Source organism: Oncorhynchus clarkii, chromosome 30 (assembly GCF_045791955.1).
Source record: "Oncorhynchus clarkii lewisi isolate Uvic-CL-2024 chromosome 30, UVic_Ocla_1.0, whole genome shotgun sequence".
Taxonomy (NCBI): domain Eukaryota; kingdom Metazoa; phylum Chordata; class Actinopteri; order Salmoniformes; family Salmonidae; genus Oncorhynchus; species Oncorhynchus clarkii.
Window position 1 is genome coordinate 40,197,484 of NC_092176.1, and position 22,500 is coordinate 40,219,983.

Here is a 22,500-nt window from a genome sequence, read left to right on the forward strand (position 1 = left end):
TAGTTAGACCAGTAGGTAGCTAGACCAGTAACAGTAGGTAGTTAGACCAGTAACAGTAGGTAGCTAGACCAGTAACAGTAGGTAGTTAGACCAGTAACCGTAGTAGTTAGACCAGAAGGTAGCTAGACCAGTAGATAGCTAGACCAGTAACAGTAGGTAGTTAGACCAGTAACAGTAGGTAGTTAGACCAGTAGGTAGCTAGACCAGTAACAGTAGGTAGTTAGACCAGTAACAGTAGATAGTTAGACCAGAAGTTAGCTAGACCAGTAGATAGCTAGACCAGTAACCGTAGGTAGCTAGACCAGTAACAGTAGATAGTTAGACCAGTAACAGTAGGTTGTTTAGACCAGTAACAGTAGGTAGCTAGACCAGTAACAGTAGGCAACTAGACAAGTAACAGTAGGTAGCAAGACCAGTAACAGTAGGCAGTTAGACCAGTAACAGTAGGTAGTTAGACCAGTAACAGTAGGTAGCTAGACCAGTAACAGTAGGCAGTTAGACCAGTAACAGTAGGCAGTTAGCCAAGTAACAGTAGGTAGCTAGACCAGTAACAGCAGGCAGTTAGACCAGTAACCAGTAAAACTAGTTAGACCAAAAACAGTAGGTAGTTAGACCAGAAACAGTAGTTAGCTAGACCAGTAACAGTAGGTAGTTAGACCAGTAACGGTAGGTAGTTAGACCAAAAACAGTAGGCAGTTAGACCAGTAACAGTAGGTAGTTAGACCAGTAGGTAGCTAGACCAGTAACATTAGGTAGCTAGACCAGTAGGTAGCTAGACCAGAAACAGTATGTAGTTAGACCAGTAACAGTAGGTAGCTAGACCAGTAACAGTAGTTAGCTAGACCAGTAACAGTAGGTAGCTAGACCAGTAACAGTAGTTAGCTAGACCAGTAACAATAGGCAGTTAGACCAGTAACAGTAGGTAGTTAGACCAGTGACAGTAGGTAGCTAGACCAGTAACAGTAGGTAGTTAGACCAGTAACAGTAGGTAGCTAGACCAGTAACAGTAGGTAGTTAGACCAGTAACAGTAGGTAGCTAGACCAGTAACAGTAGTTAGCCAGACCAGTAACAGTAGGTAGCTAGACCAGTAACAGTAGGTAGCTAGACCAGTAACAGTAGGTAGCTAGACCAGTAACAGTAGGTAGCTAGACCAGTAACAGTAGGTAGCTAGACCAGTAACAGTAGGTAGTTAGACCAGTAACAGTAGGTAGCTAGACCAGTAACAGTAGGTAGCTAGACCAGTAACAGTAGGTAGCTAGACCAGTAACAGTAGGTAGTTAGACCAGTAACAGTAGGTAGCTAGACCAGTAACAGTAGGTAGCTAGACCAGTAACAGTAGGTAGCTAGACCAGTAACAGTAGGTAGCTAGACCAGTAACAGTAGGTAGCTAGACCAGTAACAGTAGGTAGTTAGACCAGTAACAGTAGGTAGCTAGACCAGTAACAGTAGGTAGCTAGACCAGTAACAGTAGGTAGCTAGACCAGTAACAGTAGGTAGCTAGACCAGTAACAGTAGGTAGCTAGACCAGTAACAGTAGGTAGCTAGACCAGTAACAGTAGGTAGTTAGACCAGTAACAGTAGGTAGTTAGACCAGTAACAGTAGTTAGCTAGACCAGTAACAGTAGTTAGCTAGACCAGTAACAGTAGGTAGCTAGACCAGTAACAGTAGGTAGCTAGACCAGTAACAGTAGTTAGCTAGACCAGTAACAGTAGTTAGCTAGACCAGTAACAGTAGTTAGCTAGACCAGTAACAGTAGGTAGCTAGACCAGTAACAGTAGTTAGCTAGACCAGTAACAGTAGTTAGCTAGACCAGTAACAGTAGGTAGCTAGACCAGTAACAGTAGGTAGCTAGACCAGTAACAGTAGTTATCTAGACCAGTAACAGTAGGTAGCTAGACCAGTAACAGTAGTTATCTAGACCAGTAACAGTAGGTAGCTAGACCAGTAACAGTAGGTAGCTAGACCAGTAACAGTAGATAGCTAGTTTTATTTATTTAACTGTATCATTCAACTCCTTTGTCCCTCCAGGTGACACGTTCTCCTTCAGTGACGTGACCCGTAACGTTTTGCAGTATGAACACTCTGGCCTCTCCACCGACGAGGATGCCATCACCTTTACCGTTACCGACGGCTTCTCCATGACGACGGCAGTGGTACAGGTGGTTGTGTTGGGCGTCGGGGGCGACGGGCCCAGGAGAGACCCAGAGGCCCTGCTGTCCATGGAGGTTCCTGAAAAAAGTACTAGTGTCATCAGACGCACACACCTGGGTTATACGGTTAGTACACACACCTGGGTTATACTGTTAGTACACACACCTGGGTTATACTGTTAGTAAACACACCTGGGTTATACTGTTAGTAAACACACCTGGGTTATACTGTTAGTACACACACCTGGGTTATACTGTTAGTACACACATACCTGAGTGTGTGTGGACTGAAGCTCAGAGTTAGATGTGTGTGTGTGTGTGTGTGTGTGTGTGTGTGTGTGTGTGTGTGTGTGTGTGTGTGTGTGTGTGTGTGTGTGTGTGTGTGTGTGTGTGTGTGTGTGTGTGTGTGTGTGTGTGTGTGTGTGTGTGTGTGTGTGTGTGTGACACACACAGGACATACAGGACACAATGTGTAGCCATACCTGGACCCCCTCTGAATGGTACTTCTGTTTTTGTGTTCATGTTCAGCCTCATTATAATATGATGTCATGAGATGTGAATGTGGTTCAGCTCCTTCCGTTATGGTCCTGACTTATTGAAACCTCTTCATTATAGTGGTTCTGGTTGCTGTGTTTCAGTGCTGTAGATAGTGTACGTTCAACCACAGCTTCACATAATAATCAGCATACATTTTATTATACTATTTCATTCATAATTATAGTGTACACTACCAGTCAAAGGTTTTCAAACACCTACTCATTCAATTTTTTATTTTGGTATTTTTTACTATGTTCTACATTGTAGAATAATAGTGAAGACATCAAAACTATGAAATAACACATATGTAGTCATGTAGTAACCAAGAAAGTGTTAAATAAATCTAAATATATTTGAGATTTGAGATTCTTCAAATAGCCACCTTTTGCCCTGATGACAGCTTTGAAAAAAAAAGGTTTGATGTCTTCACTATTGTTCTACAACGTAGGAAATAAAAATGAAGAAAAACCCTTGAATGAGCAGGTGTTCTAAAACGTTTGACCGGTAGCATAGGTCCTAAGGTGAACTTGACCAGTAGCATAGGTCCTAAGGTGAACTTGACCGGTAGCATAGGTCCTAAGGTGAACTTGACCGGTACTGTATCATGAAATATGTGATCATATTTTGCAGAGCGACACCTCTCCAGATGAGAAGATACGTATTCAGCTGGTGTCAGTTCCTATGTACGGCATCCTGACCAGGACGGGGTCAGACTCAGAGCACCAGGAGATGACAGAGTACTCCTCTTTCACCTTGGACGACATCAACAAACACAGGATCAGGTAGAGCCAGTTCCATTAAACACATAGACAGACAGAGCGAATACATAATATGATATTTGAAATGTCTCTATTCTTCACTTTTCTGAGTGTAATATTTACTGTAATATTTACTGTAAAATTTACTGTACATTTCTTTTTAACGGATTACTTCAACTTTGTTTATTATCTGTTTCACTTGCTTTGGCAATGTAAACATATGTTTCCCATGACAATAAAACCATTGAATTGAGAGAGGCAGAGAGAGATAGGCAGAGAGAGATAGGCAGAGAGAGAGAGGCAGAGAGAGAGAGAGGCAGAGAGAGAGAGAGAGGCAGATAGAGAGAGGCAGAGAGAGAGAGAGGCAGAGAGAGAGAGAGGCAGAGAGAGAGGCAGATAGAGAGAGGCAGAGAGAGAGAGAGAGGCAGAGAGAGAGAGGCAGAGAGAGGCAGGTAGAGAGAGAGAGGCAGAGAGAGAGAGGCAGGTAGAGAGAGAGGATGACAGAGTACTCCTCTTTCACCATGGAGAAAGTAATCTAAAGTAGCTTCCTCTCCTTGGTTGCTTCTACTTTACCTGTACTGATCTGTAAAGAACTGGACAGGTTGAAAGTTAATTCTGCTGTCCACTTCACATTCTGGTATCCATTTCTACCAGCTCCTATGTTATTATTGAAGTAATTATTAAAACGATTTGTTCTGCCGTGTAGATATTTATTTCAAAATAATACAGATTTTTTTTCGGTCCAGATTATTTAATTGAGAGCAATTCTCATTTAGGCTTAAAGTAGCGATTTAGTCGAAAGGTTTCTGTAAAAGGAATGGCCTCTATCTTCTGTCACTCCTACTATACAATAGAATCTTCTCCATGTGAGGCTTTGTGAAATCCTCTCTACAAATTAGAAACGGTAGAAAAAGATTTAGTGTGTTTTAGCGACGATATGGGAAAGCACAAACAGCTTAGCTCAATTAGCATGTCTAATTAGCAAATATTAAATATCAACCACCTGCAAGAGACACACACACACACACACACACACACACACACACACACACACACACACACACTGAAAACCAGGCATCAAAATTAAAACAAAAATTAGGCCTTGGGACTTCATCCCCATAATGTGCCTCTGATTAGCTTTGGTGCTAATTAGCACACTAGGCTAATATTATAGCAAACATCTCTGGGGCTGTGGGTTTAAATCACTTGTTTTTGTTAAACTTACCAGACTGACTTTCTGTGTTAATGAGAATTAGCAAAATATTATATTTTATTCAGGTACTCTTCGCTAGTTTTTAAAGGGCTTTATATACACCATTAGTCTTCACATCGGTGTTGCACTGTGAGAGTTAGAGGATGTTAGATGTGTTCAGATCCGTTCTCCAGATATAAAGATATAGCTCATATATAGAGATATAGATCAGTTATAGATCAGATATAGAGACGTAGATCAGATATAGATCAGATATAGATCAGATATAGAGATATAGATCAGACGTAGATCAGATATAGAGATCTAGATCAGACATAGATCAGATATAGAGCTATAGATCAGATATAGAGATATAGCTCAGATATAGAGAAATAGCTCAGATATAGAGATATAGATCAGTTATAGATCAGATATAGAGACGTAGATCAGATATAGATCAGACATAGATCAGATATAGAGATCTAGATCAGACATAGATCAGATATAGAGCTATAGATCAGATATAGAGATATAGATCTGCATGTATAACGCGTTTTATTAGTGTGAGGAGAATCTCGGCTCTTCCACCACCAATCTGTAGCCCATCGTGAACGATGAGTAACACTTTTCTTAAAAGCAAACGATAGCTATAATGATTTATGACTTGTTATAAGCATGTATTAGCCCATCTAATGTGTAGATGTTACAGTCAACGTGTAGTATGTTATGTCTTTCAATATGTCACATCATTGTTGTTGTTGTTGTTAATAGTAAACAAGGGATTATTTTGAGACGATGATATGCACTGGTTTTGGGTAAAAAAATGTTATTGTTTTGTTTTCCTTGAAGACTATGTTTTGGGATGAACTTCACTAAAGCTCACATTTCCTTCCTGCCATACAAGCTACATCACTTCCTTTGAGATAGGAAGTCAGCCGGTGACGGACATCTTCCATTTCATTGTTTACGACGGTGAGAACAATCGCCTTGACAACCAGATGTGTACCATCACCATCACCTCCATGAAGAGACAGCCTCCAGTGGTCACTGTCCGCAGTGGCATCAAGGTACACACACACACACGCACACACACACACACGAACACACACACACGCACACGTACACACACACACACGCACACACGAACACACACGAACACATACACACACACATGCATGCGCACACACACGAACACACACGTGCACACACACACACACACACACACACACATACAAAAACACACTCACACACACTACTCAGCTTGTTTGGACAGTTGCTAGGGAACAGAACAAAGAGATACTGTTTGCAACATATGGAGCAACACCAAGCAACACAGCTGATGCAACACTCAGTGGACCAGTGTCTAACGCTGTGTGTGTGTGTGTGTGTGTGTGTGTGTGTTCACTGTGATGTTCACTGTGATGTGAAGGAGTCAGGGTCGATCAATGTAACATACATGAGTAGAACAGAAATAGAACCTCTGACATTGGAAATTGATATTGGAATGGAGGGTGTCTGTTCTAGGCATTCTAATTCTATGTGTGTTCTAGGCATTCTAATTATATGTCTGTTCTAGTCACTCTAATTCTGTCTGTTCTAGTCACTCTAATTCTATGTCTGTTCTAGTCACTCTAATTCTATGTCTGTTCTTGTCATTCTAATTCTATGTCTGTTCTAGTCATTCTAATTCGATGTCTGTTCTAGTCACTGTAATTCTATGTCAGTTCTAGTCACTGTAATTCTATGGAACGTGGTCTATATTATACATTATAAAACTGGGTGGTACGAGCCTGCTCTAATGACGTTGGTAACCAGTTTATAACAGCAATAAGGCACCTCGGGGGTTTGTGGTATATGGCAATATACCACGGCTAAAGGGCTGTATCCAGCCACTCTGCGTTGCGTCGTGAGTAGAACAGCCCTTAGCCGTGATATATTGGCCATATACTACACCCCCTCTGGCCTTATTATGATATATATTTTTATTTATTTAACCTTTATTTAACTAGGTAAGTCAGTTAAGAACAAATTCTTATTTACAATGACGGCCTACCCCGGCCAAACCCTAACCTGGATGACGCTGGGCTGCGCCGCCCTATGGGACTCCCAATCACGACCGGTTGTGATATAGCCTGGAATCGAACCAGGGTCTGTAGTGACGCCTCTAGCACAGATGCAGTGCCTTAGACCGCTGCGCTTAAGCAATCCCTCAATAACATGGACTGGCAGGCCATGCTGTACTACATGATATAATAGAAATAGTCCTGGGGTGGATGTTGCACTTAGTGACTGATCTGTGATCAGAGCTACCTTCCACAATCCTAACTGTAAAGATCTTAGTGACTGATCTGTGATCAGAGTTACCTTCCACAATCCTAACTGTAAAGATCTTAGTGACTGATCTGTGATCAGAGCTACCTTCCACAATCCTAACTGTAAAGATCTTAGTGACTGATCTGTGATCAGAGTTACCTTCCACAATCCTAACTGTAAAGATCAGTAGCTATCTAGGGGTAATTTCAAATCAAATCAAAGTTTATTTGTCAGGTGCACCGAATACAACAGTGAAATGCTTACTTACAGGCGCTAACCAATAGTGCGAAAAAAAAGGTGTGTGTGTGTGTGTGTGTGTGTGTGTGTGTGTGTGTGTGTGTGTGTGTGTGTGTGTGTAGGTAAGTAAAGAAATAAAGCAACAGTAAAAAGACATTTGAAATAAGAGTAGCGAGGCTATAAAAGTAGCGAGGCTATATACAGACACTGGTAAGTCAGGCTGATTGAGGTAGTATGTACATGTAGATATGGTTAAAGTGACTGTGCATATATGATGAACAGAGAGTAGCAGTAGCGTAAACGAGGGGTTAGTGGGTGGTGGGTCAGACACAATGCAAATAGTCCGTGTTGCCATTTGGTTACCTGTTCAGGAGTCTTATGGCTTGGGGGTAAAAACTGTTGAGAAGCCTTTTTGTCCTACACTTGGCACTCTGGTACCGCTTGCCATGCGGTAGTAGAGAGAACGGTCTATGACTGGGGTGGCTGGGGTCTTTGACATTTTTTAGGGCCTTCCTCTGACACCGCCTGGTATATAGGTCCTGGATGGCAGTAAGCTTGGCCCCAGTGATGTACTGGGCCGTACGCACTACCCTCTGTAGTGCTTTGCGGTCGGAGGCCGAGCAATTGCCGTACCAGGCAGTGATGCAACCGGTCAGGATGCTCTCGATGTTGCAGCTGTAGATCCTTTTGAGGATCTCAGGACCCATGACAAATCTTTTTAATTTCCTGAGGGGGAATAAGCTTTGTCGTGCCCTCTTCACGACTGTCTTGGTGTGCTTGGACCAATCTAGTTTGTTGTTGATTTCATCCCAGTTGTCCTAGAAGTGTTCTCCAATGCTGTATCTGCATACTGAGATCTTCTGCAACTTTGTATTTAATGTATATCTAGGTCCAGGAAGGAGGAAGAGTCCAGCTGTCAACCAATCACATCATTGTATCAGATCTGGACACACCCAAGAAGGACCTGCTGGTGTGGATGATCAGCTCGCCCAAATATGGCTTCATTGAGAACACGAGACGAAGAGGTGTGGGTGGGTGTGAGCGTGTGTGTGTGTGTGTGTGTGTGCGTGTGTGTGTGTGTGTGTACACTCTGCATATCAGTTATATACAACATAGTGGAACATCTTGACAGCAGACCTCCCTAGTGGAGATATTTATCCTCTGGTTCTTCAGTGGTCTGGTGATAGACACCATGTCTCTTTCAAAGACAACACTCATCTACAATATAAAGCCTTAGATCCTGAGAGTGTGAGTGTGAGAGTGTGAGAGAGAGAGTGTGAGAGAGCGAGTGTGAGAGAGCGAGTGTGAGAGAGCGAGTGGTTGAGAGAGCGAGTGGTTGAGAGAGAGAGAGTGGTTGAGAGAGAGAGAGTGGTTGAGAGAGAGAGTGTGAGAGAGTGAGTGTGAGAGAGTGAGTGTGAGAGAGTGAGTGTGAGAGAGAGAGTGGTTGAGAGAGTGAGTGTGAGAGAGTGAGTGTGAGAGAGTGCGTGTGAGAGAGTGAGTGTGAGAGAGTGAGTGTGAGAGAGTGAGTGTGAGAGAGTGAGTGTGAGAGAGTGCGTGTGAGAGAGTGAGTGTGAGAGAGAGAATGAGTGAGAGAGTGAGTGTGAGAGTGAGTGTGAGAGAGTGAGTGTGAGAGAGTGAGTGTGAGAGAGTGAGTGTGAGAGAGTGAGTGTGAGAGAGTGCGTGTGAGAGAGTGAGTGTGAGAGAGAGAATGAGTGAGAGAGTGAGTGTGAGAGTGAGAGAGCGAGAGCATCTGCACATCATTACAACACCGTATATAGATATAATATGACATTTGAAATGTATTTTGGAACATTTGTGAGTGTAATATTTACTGTTCATTTTTTGTGATGTTCATTTTTTTAATCACTTTTGTTTATTAACTATTTGACTTGCTTTGGCAATATAAACATATGTTTCTCATGCCAATAAAACCCTTAAATTGAATTGAATTGAGAGCAAGAGAGAGAGAGAAAGTGAGAGAGAGAAAGTTAGAGAGTGAGAGCAAGAGGGAGAGAGAGAGAAAGTGAGAGAGTGAGAGCAAGAGAGAGAGAGAGAGAAAGTGAGAGAGTGAGAGCAAGAGAGAGAGAGAGAGAAAGTGAGAGAGTGAGAGCAAGAGAGAGAGAGAGAGAAAGTGAGAGAGAGAGAAAGTGAGAGAGGGAGAGAGACAGAGAGAGAGAGAGAGAGAGAGAGAGAGAGTGAAAGTGAGCGCAAGAGAGAATGAGAGCGAGAGAGAGAGAATGAGAGCGAAAGAGAAAGTGAGAGAGTGAGAAAGTGAGAGTGAGAGCAAGAGAATGAGAGCGTGAGAGAAAGTGAGAGAGAGAGAAAGTGAGAGAGAGGGAGAGAGAGTGAGAGCAAGAGAGAGAGTGAGAGCAAGAGAGAATGCGAGAGAGAAAGTGAGAGAGAGAGAAAGAGAGAGAGAGAGAGAGAGAGAGAGAGAGAGAGAGAGAGAGAGAGAGAGAGAGAGAGAGAGAGAGAGAGAGAGAGAGATTAATTCAATGTAATAAACCTATATTTTCCATAAGGGCCAGTTGTCCTGGGCAGAGCAGTGTGAACATAAGCAGAGGTACAGTAATACAGTACCTAGAGACATATGAAACAACACTGGTGACAGTGGAAGGAGGCCTGCAGAAAAGTCTTTATACTGCAAAGTAAACTCCGTTTTTCATCCGTTATGTGATGCCCGAAGAACTGGTCTTTAGTTACGTTGTCTCCTCCTGAGAATTCCCCCGTTGAAATAGAAATTAATATCTATTCGCCTGTAGTATTTCTACATGATGTCATCAGTCTTGGATGTTTCTGATCTAACCCTGAAGTGAGATCTCACTTCCCATTCTGGTTTCGTCCTCTGTCTCCCAGTGGGCTCGTTGGGCGGTTCAAATACCCGCGTCATCAGTCCAGAGGTTCCCTTCTCCATGGACGACCTGACCACTGACCACATCTTCTACGTTCAAAACGTCCAGAACACTGACCACCACTACCAGGACACCTTCTCCTTCTACATCAGTGATGGGTCCAGTCAGACAGAGGCCTTCAATGTCAACATAGATATACTGGTAGACAATACTACTACTACTACTAGTACTACTACTAGTACTACTACTACTACTACTACATCAGTGATATACTGGTAGACAATACTACTACTACTACTACTACTACTACATCAGTGATATTCTGGTAGACAATACCACTACTACTACTACTACTACTACATCAGTGATATACTGGTAGACAATACTACTACTTCTACTACTACTACTACTACTACTACATCAGTGATATACTGGTAGACAATACTACTACTACTACTACTACTACTACATCAGTGATGTACTGGTAGACAATACTACTACTACTACTACTACATCAGTGATATACTTGTAGACAATACTACTACTACTACTACATCAGTGATGTACTGGTAGACAATACTACTACTACTACTACTACTACTACTACATCAGTGATATACTAGTAGACAATACTACTACTGCTACTACTACATCAGTGATATACTTGTAGACAATACTACTACTACTACTACATCAGTGATATACTGGTAGACAATACTACTACTACTACTACTACTACTACATCAGTGATGTACTGGTAGACAATACTACTACTACTACTACTACATCAGTGATATACTTGTAGACAATACTACTACTACTACTACATCAGTGATGTACTGGTAGACAATACTACTACTACTACTACTACTACTACTACATCAGTGATATACTAGTAGACAATACTACTACTGCTACTACTACATCAGTGATATACTTGTAGACAATACTACTACTACTACTACATCAGTGATATACTGGTAGACAATACTACTACTACTACTACTACTACTACATCAGTGATATACTAGTAGACAATACTACTACTGCTACTACTACATCAGTGATATACTTGTAGACAATACTACTACTACTACTACATCAGTGATGTACTGGTAGACAATACTACTACTACTACTACATCAGTGATGTACTGGTAGACAATACTACTACTGCTACTACTACATCAGTCAACATACAACTGGTAGACATAATTATTAAAGCTACAATCCTTAAGACACACAGCAGACCTGTTACTTGGTTTAATACATTGAGATTCATAAATGGATCTATGAATGCAAAGACTGAAAATCCATCCTATCAGCATGCTTAGTTTTACACATATTTTAAAGATGTATGTTGTGTATTTATACAAATACTATGTTATTCATAAATATAATTAACTCTTAACTTATTGCAAAGTTCACAAAGAAAACTTTCAGACAAGGTTGAGGGATTTTATTGTCCTGTGATAACTACACCAGGATTTTATTGTTCTGTGATAACTACACCAGGATTGCATTGTCCTGTGATAACTACACCAGGATTTTATTGTCCTGTGATAACTACACCAGGATTTTATTGTTCTGTGATAACTACACCAGGATTGCATTGTCCTGTGATAACTACACCAGGATTTTATTGTCCTGTGATAACTACACCAGGATTTTATTGTCCTGTGATAACTACACCAGGATTTTATTGTCCTGTGATAACTACACCAGGATTGCATTGTCCTGTGATAACTACACCAGGATTGCATTGTCCTGTGATAACTACACCAGGATTTTATTGTCCTGTGATAACTACACCAGGATTTTATTGTCCTGTGATAACTACACCAGGATTGCATTGTCCTGTGATAACTACACCAGGATTTTATTGTCCTGTGATAACTACACCAGGATTTTATTGTCCATATTTATTTTTATTTATTTTTAATCTGCATAAAAATGCATCCCTTTGTCTGCTAGGGCCCCTGAGGTGATGATTATTATTTTTATTTTTTATTTAACTTGGTAAGTCAGTTAAGAACAAATTCTTTTTTTACAATGACGGCCTAGGAACAGTGTGTTAACTACCTTGTTCAGGGGCAGAATGACAGATTTTTACCTTGTCAGCTCAGTGGATTCAATCTTGCAACCTTTCAGTTACTAGTCCAACCCTTTAACCACTAGGCTACCTGCCACCCTGAGCCTTGTGTGTATGTTTTCTTGCATGTGTGTATGCTAAACTTTACACTTGTGTGTGTGTGTGTGTGTGTGTGTGTGTGTGTGCGCTTGTGCGTGTGCGTGTGTGTGTGTTCCTGCAGCAGACTAAAGAGGAGATGGAGCCGGTGGTATCAGTGAACAGAGTCCAGGTGGAGCAGAACTCAGGAGTGGTCATCACTAACTCCTCTCTCAACGTCCTGGACCAGGACACACCAGACAACGACATCATCATCACCGTCACCAAGCAACCTGCCTACGGTACGGGCACACACACACACACACACTTTACCTCTAACAACCCAACAGTCAGTGTCAAATGCTGCTCCTCTCTCTCCAGTCCACTACTTGACCTCTAAGTCTCCCTCCATCCCTCCCTTTAATTTTCCCTGCCTCTATCCATCCCTCCATCCCTCCCTGCCTCTATCCATCCCTCTATCCCTCCCTGCCTCTATCCATCCCTCCATCCCTCCCTGCCTCTATCCATCCCTCCATCCGTCCCTTTAATTCTCCCTTCCTCCATGCCTCTAACTCTCCCTCCATCCATCCCTCTAACTCTCCCTCCATCCATCTCTCCCTCTGTCCCTCCATTCTACCCTCTAACTCTCCCTCCATCCCTCCCTCTAACTCTCCCTCCATCTCTCCATTTGACCCTCTAACCCTCCCTCCATCTCTCCATTCTACCATCTAACTGTCCCTCCATCTCTCCATTCTACCATCTAACTGTCCCTCCATCTCTCCAGTCTACCGTCTAACTCTCCCTCCATCCTTCCCTCTAATTCTCCCTCCATCTCTCCATTCTACCCTCCAACTCTCCCTCCTTCTCTCCATTCTACCATCTAATTCTCCCTCCATCTCTCCATCCCTCCCTCTCACTCTCCCTCCATCTCTCAATTCTACCATCTAACTCTCCCTCCATTCATACCTCTAGCTATCCTTCCATCTCTTCCTCAGTCCTTCCATTCTACCCTCCAACTCTCCCTCCCTCTCCATTCTACCATCTAATTCTCCCTCCATCTCTCCATCCCTCCCTCTCACTCTCCCTCCATCCATCCCTCCCTCTCACTCTCCCTCCATCTCTCAATTCTACCATCTAACACTCCCTCCATCTCTCCATTCTACCGTCTAACTCTCCCTCCATCTCTCCATTCTACCATCTAATTCTCCCTCCATCTCTCCATCCCTCCCTCTCACTCTCCCTCCATCTCTCCATTCTACCCTCTAACTCTCCCTCCATCTCTCCATTCTACCATCTAACTCTCCCTCCATTCTACCGTCTAACTCTCCCTCAGTCCCTCCATTCATCCCTCTAGCTATCCCTCCATATCTTCCTCAGTGCCTCCATTCTACCCTCTAACTTTCTCTCCATCCCTCCCTCTAACTCTCCCTCCATCTCTCATCCCTCCCTCTAACTCTCCCTCCATCTCTCCATCCCTCCCTCTAATTCTCCCTCCATCTCTCCATTCTACTGTCTAACTCTCCCTCCATCTCTCCATTCTACCCTCTAACTCTCCCTCCATCTCTCCATTCTACCGTCTAACTCTCCCTCAGTCCCTCCATTCATCTCTCTAGCTATCCCTCCATATCTTCCTCAGTCCCTCCATTCTACCCTCTAACGCTCCCTCCATCCTTCCCTCTAACTCTCCCTCCATCCGTCCGTCTGTCCCACTAACTGTCCCTCCATCTCTCCATCCTTCCCTCTAACTCTCCCTCCATCCGTCCGTCTGTCCCACTAACTGTCCCTCCATCTCTCCATTCTAACGTATAACTCTCCCTCCATCTCTCCATTCTAACGTATAACTCTCCCTCCATCCTTCCCTCTAATTGTCCCTCCATCTCTCCATTCTAACGTATAACTCTCCCTCCATCTCTCCATTCTAACGTATAACTCTCCCTCCATCCTTCCCTCTAATTATCCCTCCATCTCTCCATTCTACCCTCTAACTCTCCCTCCATCTCTCCATTCTAACGTATAACTCTCCCTCCATCCTTCCCTCTAACTCTCCCTCCATCCGTCCGTCTGTCCCACTAACTGTCCCTCCATCTCTCCATCCTTCCCTCTAACTCTCCCTCCATCCGTCCGTCTGTCCCACTAACTGTCCCTCCATCTCTCCATCCTTCCCTCTAACTCTCCCTCCATCCTTCCATCTGTCCCACTAACTGTCCCTCCATCCTTCCATCTGTCCCACTAACTGTCCCTCCATCCTTCCATCTGTCCCACTAACTGTCCCTGTACTGTCAGGATCCTGCAGCGACTCATTCTTCACAACCAGCAGGCAATAAAAGCAACATAAACCCTCCCATAAAGCCCCTGTCACACCGTCATAAAACTAAAAACCTATGAAGGCTATCGAGGCCTTTTTACTGTCCTCTCCACTGTCTGCTTGCCAGACAGCTTCTGCTAAACGGCATTGTGAAGCGCAAAACACATTCATCATTGATGCACATACGCTGGTACGCAGGTGCCGGGTCTCACATTGCCGGGATTCAAGACCTTCCAGTGAGGAAGATATGTGACCCCATCTACTTTTAGTTATTTCATCTATCTACCTTTCTTCTTTGGTTGCCTTATGTAAAGTGTCTTTGAGTGTCACGAAGAGGGCTAAATAAACAAGACACACCCCTATCATTATTAATTATTTCTCTGTACCACCGCGGTCCTGTTTTCAGGCAAGCTGCGTAGACGCCAGTTCTACTCCCAGCCTCTGGAGAACGGTCGGATCCTGTCTCAGGGGTCCACGTTCACCTACCAGGACGTGGTGGACCTGCTTCTGGTGTACACCCCTGACGCGGCCAGCGGGGGCAGTGACGAGCTCGCCTTCTCTCTGACCGACGGCATCCACGTCACCACCGGACGGCTCACCTTCACCATAGACGTCAGGAAGAGCGAAGGACCAAGGATGACTGTGAATAGGGGCCTGCAGCTGGCCGCAGGTACGCTTTTGGGTTTGTGTGGACCTTGTGTGACCTTAAACAGTTTCCGCAGGTACGCTCTTGGGTTTGTGTGGACCTTAAACAGTTTCCGCAGGTACGCTCTTGGGTTTGTGTGGACCTTGTGTGACCTTAAACAGTTTCCGCAGGTACGCTCTTGGGTTTGTGTGGACCTTGTGTGACCTTAAACAGTTTCTGCAGGTACGCTCTTGGGTTTGTGTGGACCTTGTGTGACCTTAACAGTTTCCGCAGGTACGCTCTTGGGTTTGTGTGGACCTTGCGTGAACTTAAACAGTTTCCGCAGGTAAGGTCAGGGACAAACAGGGTTTTTGTCTTGCGCCAGGACTCACATGTCTCCATGGTGACTGGGTACGAACACACCTGATTCAACTCTGAAAGGGCTTGTTGATTATTTATTGAGTCAGGTATTACAGTTCTGAGATGGTGTCAAAATGTACAGTTTTGGGGATACTGGCACAACAGATTGGGAAACGCTGATCTAGCTGTCTTACGTTGTGTTCTTTGGCGTATCCCTCAGGCTCAGCGGCTAAGATTACTGAGCAGAACCTGAAGGGATCAGATTCAGACTCAGATAGCCTGAAGCTGAGGTACATCCTCACCAAAGATCTTCCATTAGGAAGACTACAGCTTTCTAAAGAAGGAGGAGGAGGACAGGACAAGATGTCTGTTAAAGGACCTGTCAAGAGCTTCACACAGGAGGAGGTCAACAAAGGTATCTCTCTCTCTCTCTCTACCCTCTCTCTCTCTCTCTCTCTCTCGCTCTCTCTTGCTCTTTTGCTCTCTCTCGTTCTCTCGCTCTCTCTCTCATCATTTTCACTTATTCAATATTCTTGAAGGAAAAATGCCCTGTGACTTTCTCAGAGTTCTTGAAAGTTCTTGAAATGAATTATGATTAATTTACGATATTGAATTGACTCTAACCCTCTGTGTGTGTGTGTGTGTGTGTGTGTGTGTGTGTGTGTGTGTGTGTGTGTGTGTGTGTGTGTGTGTGTGTGTGTGTGTGTGTGTGTGTGTGTGTGTGTGTGTGTTGCAGGTCTTTTGGAGTACAGTCATGAGAAGGGAGAGAAAGGAGGGAGCGTCTCCTTCAAGTTCAACCTGGTGGATCCAGAGGGCAACAAACTTATCGACCAGTCTTTCTTCATCAGTGTACTAGGTATGTACCAGTCTTTCTTCATCAGTGTACTAGGTATGTACCAGTCTTTCTTCATCAGTGTACTAGGTATGTACCAGTCTTTCTTCATCAGTGTACTAGGTATGTACCAGTCTTTCTTCATCAGTGTACTAGGTATGTACCAGTCTTTCTTCATCAGTGTACTAGGTATGTACCAGTCTTTCTTCATCAGTGTACTAGGTATGTACCAGTCTTTCTTCATCAGTGTACTAGGTATGTACCAGTCTTTCTTCATCGGTGTACTAGGTATGTACCAGTCTTTCTTCATCAGTGTACTAGGTATGTACCAGTCTTTCTTCATCAGTGTACTAGGTAGGTACCAGTCTTTCTACATCAGTGTACTAGGTATGTGGTATCTGACGTAGGGGACGCACAGGACAGACTATCGTAGTAAAACAGTGGAGCAGTGGGTTCTTCACCATTTGGAATCTTAGCCAGTGGTCCAGTCTGCCAAAAACTGTCAATGGCTGACAATTTGCTCCATCCTTCTGGTCTGTTCTAGGCTGTGTGTTCCCTAGTGGTTTATTGAGACACGGTTTCCACCCTCAGATTTTAATTTCCCTTTTCCTACTTCTTCTCTTTTGTTCCCTCCCTCCCTCCCTCCCTCCCTCCCTCCCTCCCTCCCTCCCTCCCTCCCTCCCTCCCTCCCTCCCTCCCTCGCCCCTCTAGAGGACCACCTGCCCCCCTCTGTGGTAATGAATAAAGGTCTGGTGGTTGATGAGAACTCAGTGAAGAAGCTGACTACTCTCCAGCTGTCGGCTACAGACCAGGACAGTGAGCCTGGAGAACTGGTGTATCGCATCACCAAGCAGACTGCACTGGGACACCTGGAGCACGCCAGCAACCCAGGTACACACACACACACACACTCACACACACACACACACACACACGCCGCCAACAACCGAGGTACTGTACTGGAGCTATCAACCAGCTCAGGTGGAAACACACAGGACACACACACACACACACACAGGACACACAGACACGCACACACAGACACACACAGGACACACACACACAGACACACACACACACACATACACAGGACACACAGACACGCACACACAGACACACACAGGACACACACACACACAGACACACACACACACACACAGGACAGTAAAATTGTCAATTCACATACTTATCAACAGAACATCCCTGGTCATCTCTACTGCCTCTGATCTGACAGACTCACTAAACACAAATGTTTTGTTTGTAAATGATGTCTGAGTGTTAGAGTACACCCCTGGCTCTCTGTAAATAAATAAAACAATAACACTGTGCCGTCTGGTTTGCTTAATGTAAGGAATTTTAAATGATTTATACTTTTACTTTTGATACTTAAGTATCTTTGAAACCAAATACTTTTAGACTTTTACTCAAGTAGTATTTTAATGGGTGACTTTCACTTTTACTTGAGACATTTTCTATGGTATATTTACTTTTACTCAACTATGACAGTTGGGTACTTTTTCCTCCACTGGGTTGTAAGGGCAGAATTGCCGTCAGCTAGCGAACAATGCTAACTACCACTACAGTGTGCTAATCTAATGCTAATCTAATGCTAATAGCATTATATTCCAGGAACTGATTACATGATGTCTGTGCCACGATCAGTAAATACCATTATACCAACAGACTTGGTATATGACCCAAGCAGGAATCAAACCCACGACCCTGGCATTGCTAGTTCAATGCTAATGGTGGATTAATATGCTGTGTTGATTTTCAAAGAAAGTTTAGAAAGCTAACGCTAACACATCCCTTAACTTTAACTGTTAATGCGAATGAATGCTAATTTCCTTCCGGATACAGGAACACGCATCACGTCCTTCTCCCAGGCTGATCTGACCTCCCGCAGTGTCCAGTACGTTCACACCAGCGAAGAAGAGAAGCATGCGGACCAGTTTTCCTTCATCGTGTCTGACGGCGCTAACGAGGTACACACACACGTGCACGCAAGGACACACACACACACATGGTCACACACATGTTTTGTTCTTTTATCCTCACACACATACATGCACACACACACACACACACACACACACACACACACACACACTATCGATAATGTCCCTCTCTAATGCAGCCTAATGAGCAGCAGAAGCAGTCAGCCAACCGGCCTTCACTATTGGCTGACCGCTGTGTGTAACAGGTTATCGGGCCGTGTCACTATTGGCTGACCGCTGTGTGTAACAGGTTGTCGGGCCGTGTCACTATTGGGCTGACCGCTGTGTGTAACAGGTTGTCGGGCCGTGTCACTATTGGCTGACCGCTGTGTGTAACAGGTTGCCGGGCCGTGTCACTATTGGCTGACCGCTGTGTGTAACAGGTTGTCGGGCCGTGTCACTATTGGGCTGACCGCTGTGTGTAACAGGTTGTCGGGCCGTGTCACTATTGGCTGACCTCTGTGTGTAACAGGTTGTCGAGCCGTGTCACTATTGGCTGACCGCTGTGTGTAACAGGTTATCGGGCCGTGTCACTATTGGGCTGACCGCTGTGTGTAACAGGTTATCGGGCCGTGTCACTATTGGGCTGACCGCTGTGTGTAACAGGTTATCGGGCCGTGTCACTATTGGGCTGACCGCTGTGTGTAACAGGTTATCGGGCCGTGTCACTATTGGGCTGACCGCTGTGCGTGTGGTGTTTTGTGGATCTGCAGGTCCATTCTGTTCAGTTGGTTTTGCATCCTAAACATTTGATCAGGATGTTTGCATGTAAAGTATCAGATCATCCAATCAGATCCCACAGTTGTATTTCTACCACTACCCACCAGGATATGATTGCTGTTGGAGGTTAGACTATGTTTTCTGTGTATGTTGTGATGGTTGCCCTGAGGTCATTCTCTGTATGTTTGGGGTGGCAGCGTAGCCTAGTGGTTAGAGCGTTGGACTAGTAACCAAAAGGTTGCAAGATAAAATCCCTGAGCTGACAAGGTACAAATCTGTTGTTCTACCCCTGAACAAGGCAGTTAACCCACTGTTCCTAGGCCGTCATTGAAAATAAGAATTTATTCTTAATTAACTGACTTGCCTAGTTAAAAAAATAATAATAATGTTGTCATGGGTGGCCCTGAGGTTTCACATATCATTCTCTGTTTTAAAACATGTAGGTTACTGTGAAACAAGATACAATGTTCTGCATGGCCTCAGAGCAACTTATATGAAAAATGTTGCAAACAAGGATCAAAATTCAAATGTTATTTGTCACCTGCTTCGTAGACACAAGGTGTAGAGAGAGAGAAACAGAGAGAGAGAAACAGAGAGAGAGGGAGAGAGAGAAACAGAGAGACATGGAGAGAGAAACAGAGAGACAGAGAGACAGAGAGAGAGAAACAGAGAGAGAGAGAGAGAGACAGAGAGAGAGAAACAGAGAGACAGGGAGAGAAACAGAGAGAGAGAAACAGAGACAGGGAGAGAGAAACAGAGAGAAAGAGAGAGAAACAGAGAGAGAAACAGAGAGACAGGGAGAGAGAAACAGAGAGACATGGAGAGAGAAACAGAGAGAGAGAGAGAGAGACAGAGAGAGAGAAACAGAGAGACAGGGAGAGAAACAGAGAGAGAAACAGAGACAGGGAGAGAGAAACAGAGAGAAAGAGAGAGAAACAGAGAGAGAGAAACAGAGAGACAGGGAGAGAGAAACAGAGAGACAGAGAGAGAAACAGAGAGAGAGAGAGAGAAACAGAGAGACAGGGAGAGAAACAGAGAGAGAAACAGAGACAGGGAGAGAGAAACAGAGAGACATGGAGAGAGAAACAGAGAGACAGAGAGAGAGAACCATTTGTACATTGTTAAAACACTGTATATATATATAATATGACATTTGTAATGTCTTTACTGTTTTGAAACCTCTGTATGTGTAATGTTTACTGTTAATTTTTGTTGTTTTTCACTTTATATATTCACTTTGTATGTTGTCTACCTCACTTGCTTTGGCAATGTTAACACATGTTTCCCATGCCAATAAAGCCCTTGAATTGAATTGAATTGAATTGAAACAGAGATAGAGAGAGAGAGAAACAGAGAGACAGAGAGAGAGAAATATTGACATGAGGAATAAATACACAGTGAATAACAAACAAAAATAATGAGGAAAAATAACATGGCTATATACAGGGAGTACCAGTACCTAGTTAATGTTCAGTGGTACGAGGTAATAACATGGCTATATACAGGAAGTACCAGTACCTAGTTAATGTTCAGTGGTACGAGGTAATAACATGGCTATATACAGGGGGTACCAGTACCTAGTTAATGTTCAGTGGTATGAGGTAATAACATGGCTATATACAGGGAGTACCAGTACCTAGTTAATGTTCAGTGGTATGAGGTAATAACATGGCTATATACAGGGAGTACCAGTACCTAGTTAATGTTCAGGAATATGAGGTAATAACATGGCTATATACAGGGAGTACCAGTACCTAGTTAATGTTCAGGGGTACGAGGTAATAACATGGCTATATACAGGGAGTACCAGTACCTAGTTAATGTTCAGGGGTACGAGGTAATAACATGGCTATATACAGGGAGTACCAGTACCTAGTTAATGTGCAGGGGTACGAGGTAATAACATGGCTATATACAGGGAGTACCAGTACCTAGTTAATGTGCAGGGGTACGAGATAATAACATGGCTATATACAGGGAGTACCAGTACCTAGTTAATGTGCAGGGGTACGAGGTAATAACATGGCTATATACAGGGAGTACCAGTACCTAGTTAATGTGCAGGGGTACGAGGTAATAACATGGCTATATACAGGGATTACCAGTACCGAGTCGATGTGCAGGGGTACGAGGTAATAACATGACTATATACAGGGAGTACCAGGTAATAACATGGCTATATACAGGGAGTACCAGTACCGAGTCGATGTGCAGGGGTATGAGGTAATAACATGGCTATATACAGGGATTACCAGTACCGAGTCGATGTGCAGGGGTACGAGGTAATAACATGACTATATACAGGGAGTACCAGGTAATAACATGGCTATATACAGGGAGTACCAGTACCGAGTCGATGTGCAGGGGTACGAGGTAATTGAGGTACATACTGTAGGTAGGGGTAAAGTGACATGGCAACATGATAGATAATAGACAGTAGCAGCAGCATATGTGGTGAGTATGAATGTGTGTGTGTGTGTGTGTGTGTGTGTGTGTGTGTGTGTGTGTGTGTGTGTGTGTGTGTGTGTGTGTGTGTGTGTGTGTGTGTGTGTGTGTGTGTGTGTGTGTGTGCATAGAGTCAATGCAAGAGAGTTAGAAGCTGTTCAGGGTCCTGTTCAGGGTCCAGACCTTGTGCACTGGTACTGCTTGCCTTGCAGTAGCAGAGAGAACAGTGTATTGCTTGGGTGGACACCGCCTGGTATAGAGGTCCTGGATGGCAGGGAGCTAAGGCCCCAGTGATGTACTGGGCTGTATTCGCTACCCTTTGTAATGCCTTGCTAATAATATTTACTGTCTACCAGCAACTACCTGTATTAACCTTGTCTTTAGGTAGATAACAGTGTTCTGTGCGGTGTTCAGGTAGATAACAGTGTTCTGGGCGGTGTCTAGGTAGATAACAGTGTTCTGTACGGTGTTCAGGTAGATAACAGTGTTCTGTACGGTGTCTCTAGGTAGATAACAGTGTTCTGTATGGTGTCTAGGTAGATAACAGTGTTCTGTATGGTGTCTAGGTAGATAACAGTGTTCTGTATGGTGTCTAGGTAGATAACAGTGTTCTGTATGGTGTCTCTAGGTAGATAATAGTATTCTGTACGGTGTCTAGGTAGATAACAGTATTCTGTACGGTGTCTAGGTAGATAACAGTGTTCTGTACGGTGTCTCTAGGTAGATAACAGTGTTCTGTACGGTGTCTAGGTAGATAACAGTGTTCTGTACGGTGTCTCTAGGTAGATAATAGTATTCTGTACGGTGTCTAGGTAGATAACAGTGTTCTGTATGGTGTCTTCAGGTAGATAATAGTGTTCTGTACGGTGTCTTCAGGTAGATAACAGTGTTCTGTATGGTGTCTAGGTAGATAACAGTGTTCTGTACTTTGTATTCAGGTAGATAACAGTGTTCTGTATGGTGTCTAGGTAGATAACAGTCTTCAGTACGGTGTCTTCAGGTAGATAAC

The 22,500-nt window shown here is 43.8% G+C and overlaps 1 protein-coding gene across 1 annotated transcript in view; it reads left to right on the forward strand.

The window, feature by feature from the left end:
- The window catches only part of LOC139389341 (extracellular matrix organizing protein FRAS1-like), a 342,095-nt gene that overhangs the window by 272,366 nt on the left and 47,229 nt on the right, over nt 1-22,500 (forward strand). The window contains exons 40-50 of the mRNA XM_071136017.1: nt 2,031-2,278; nt 3,320-3,471; nt 5,544-5,706; nt 8,079-8,223; nt 10,067-10,242; nt 12,353-12,509; nt 14,919-15,182; nt 15,718-15,912; nt 16,234-16,353; nt 17,041-17,220; nt 18,190-18,314. Of these exons, the coding sequence (XP_070992118.1) occupies nt 2,031-2,278; nt 3,320-3,471; nt 5,544-5,706; nt 8,079-8,223; nt 10,067-10,242; nt 12,353-12,509; nt 14,919-15,182; nt 15,718-15,912; nt 16,234-16,353; nt 17,041-17,220; nt 18,190-18,314 (1,925 nt within the window). The remainder of the gene's footprint in view (nt 1-2,030; nt 2,279-3,319; nt 3,472-5,543; nt 5,707-8,078; nt 8,224-10,066; nt 10,243-12,352; nt 12,510-14,918; nt 15,183-15,717; nt 15,913-16,233; nt 16,354-17,040; nt 17,221-18,189; nt 18,315-22,500) is intronic.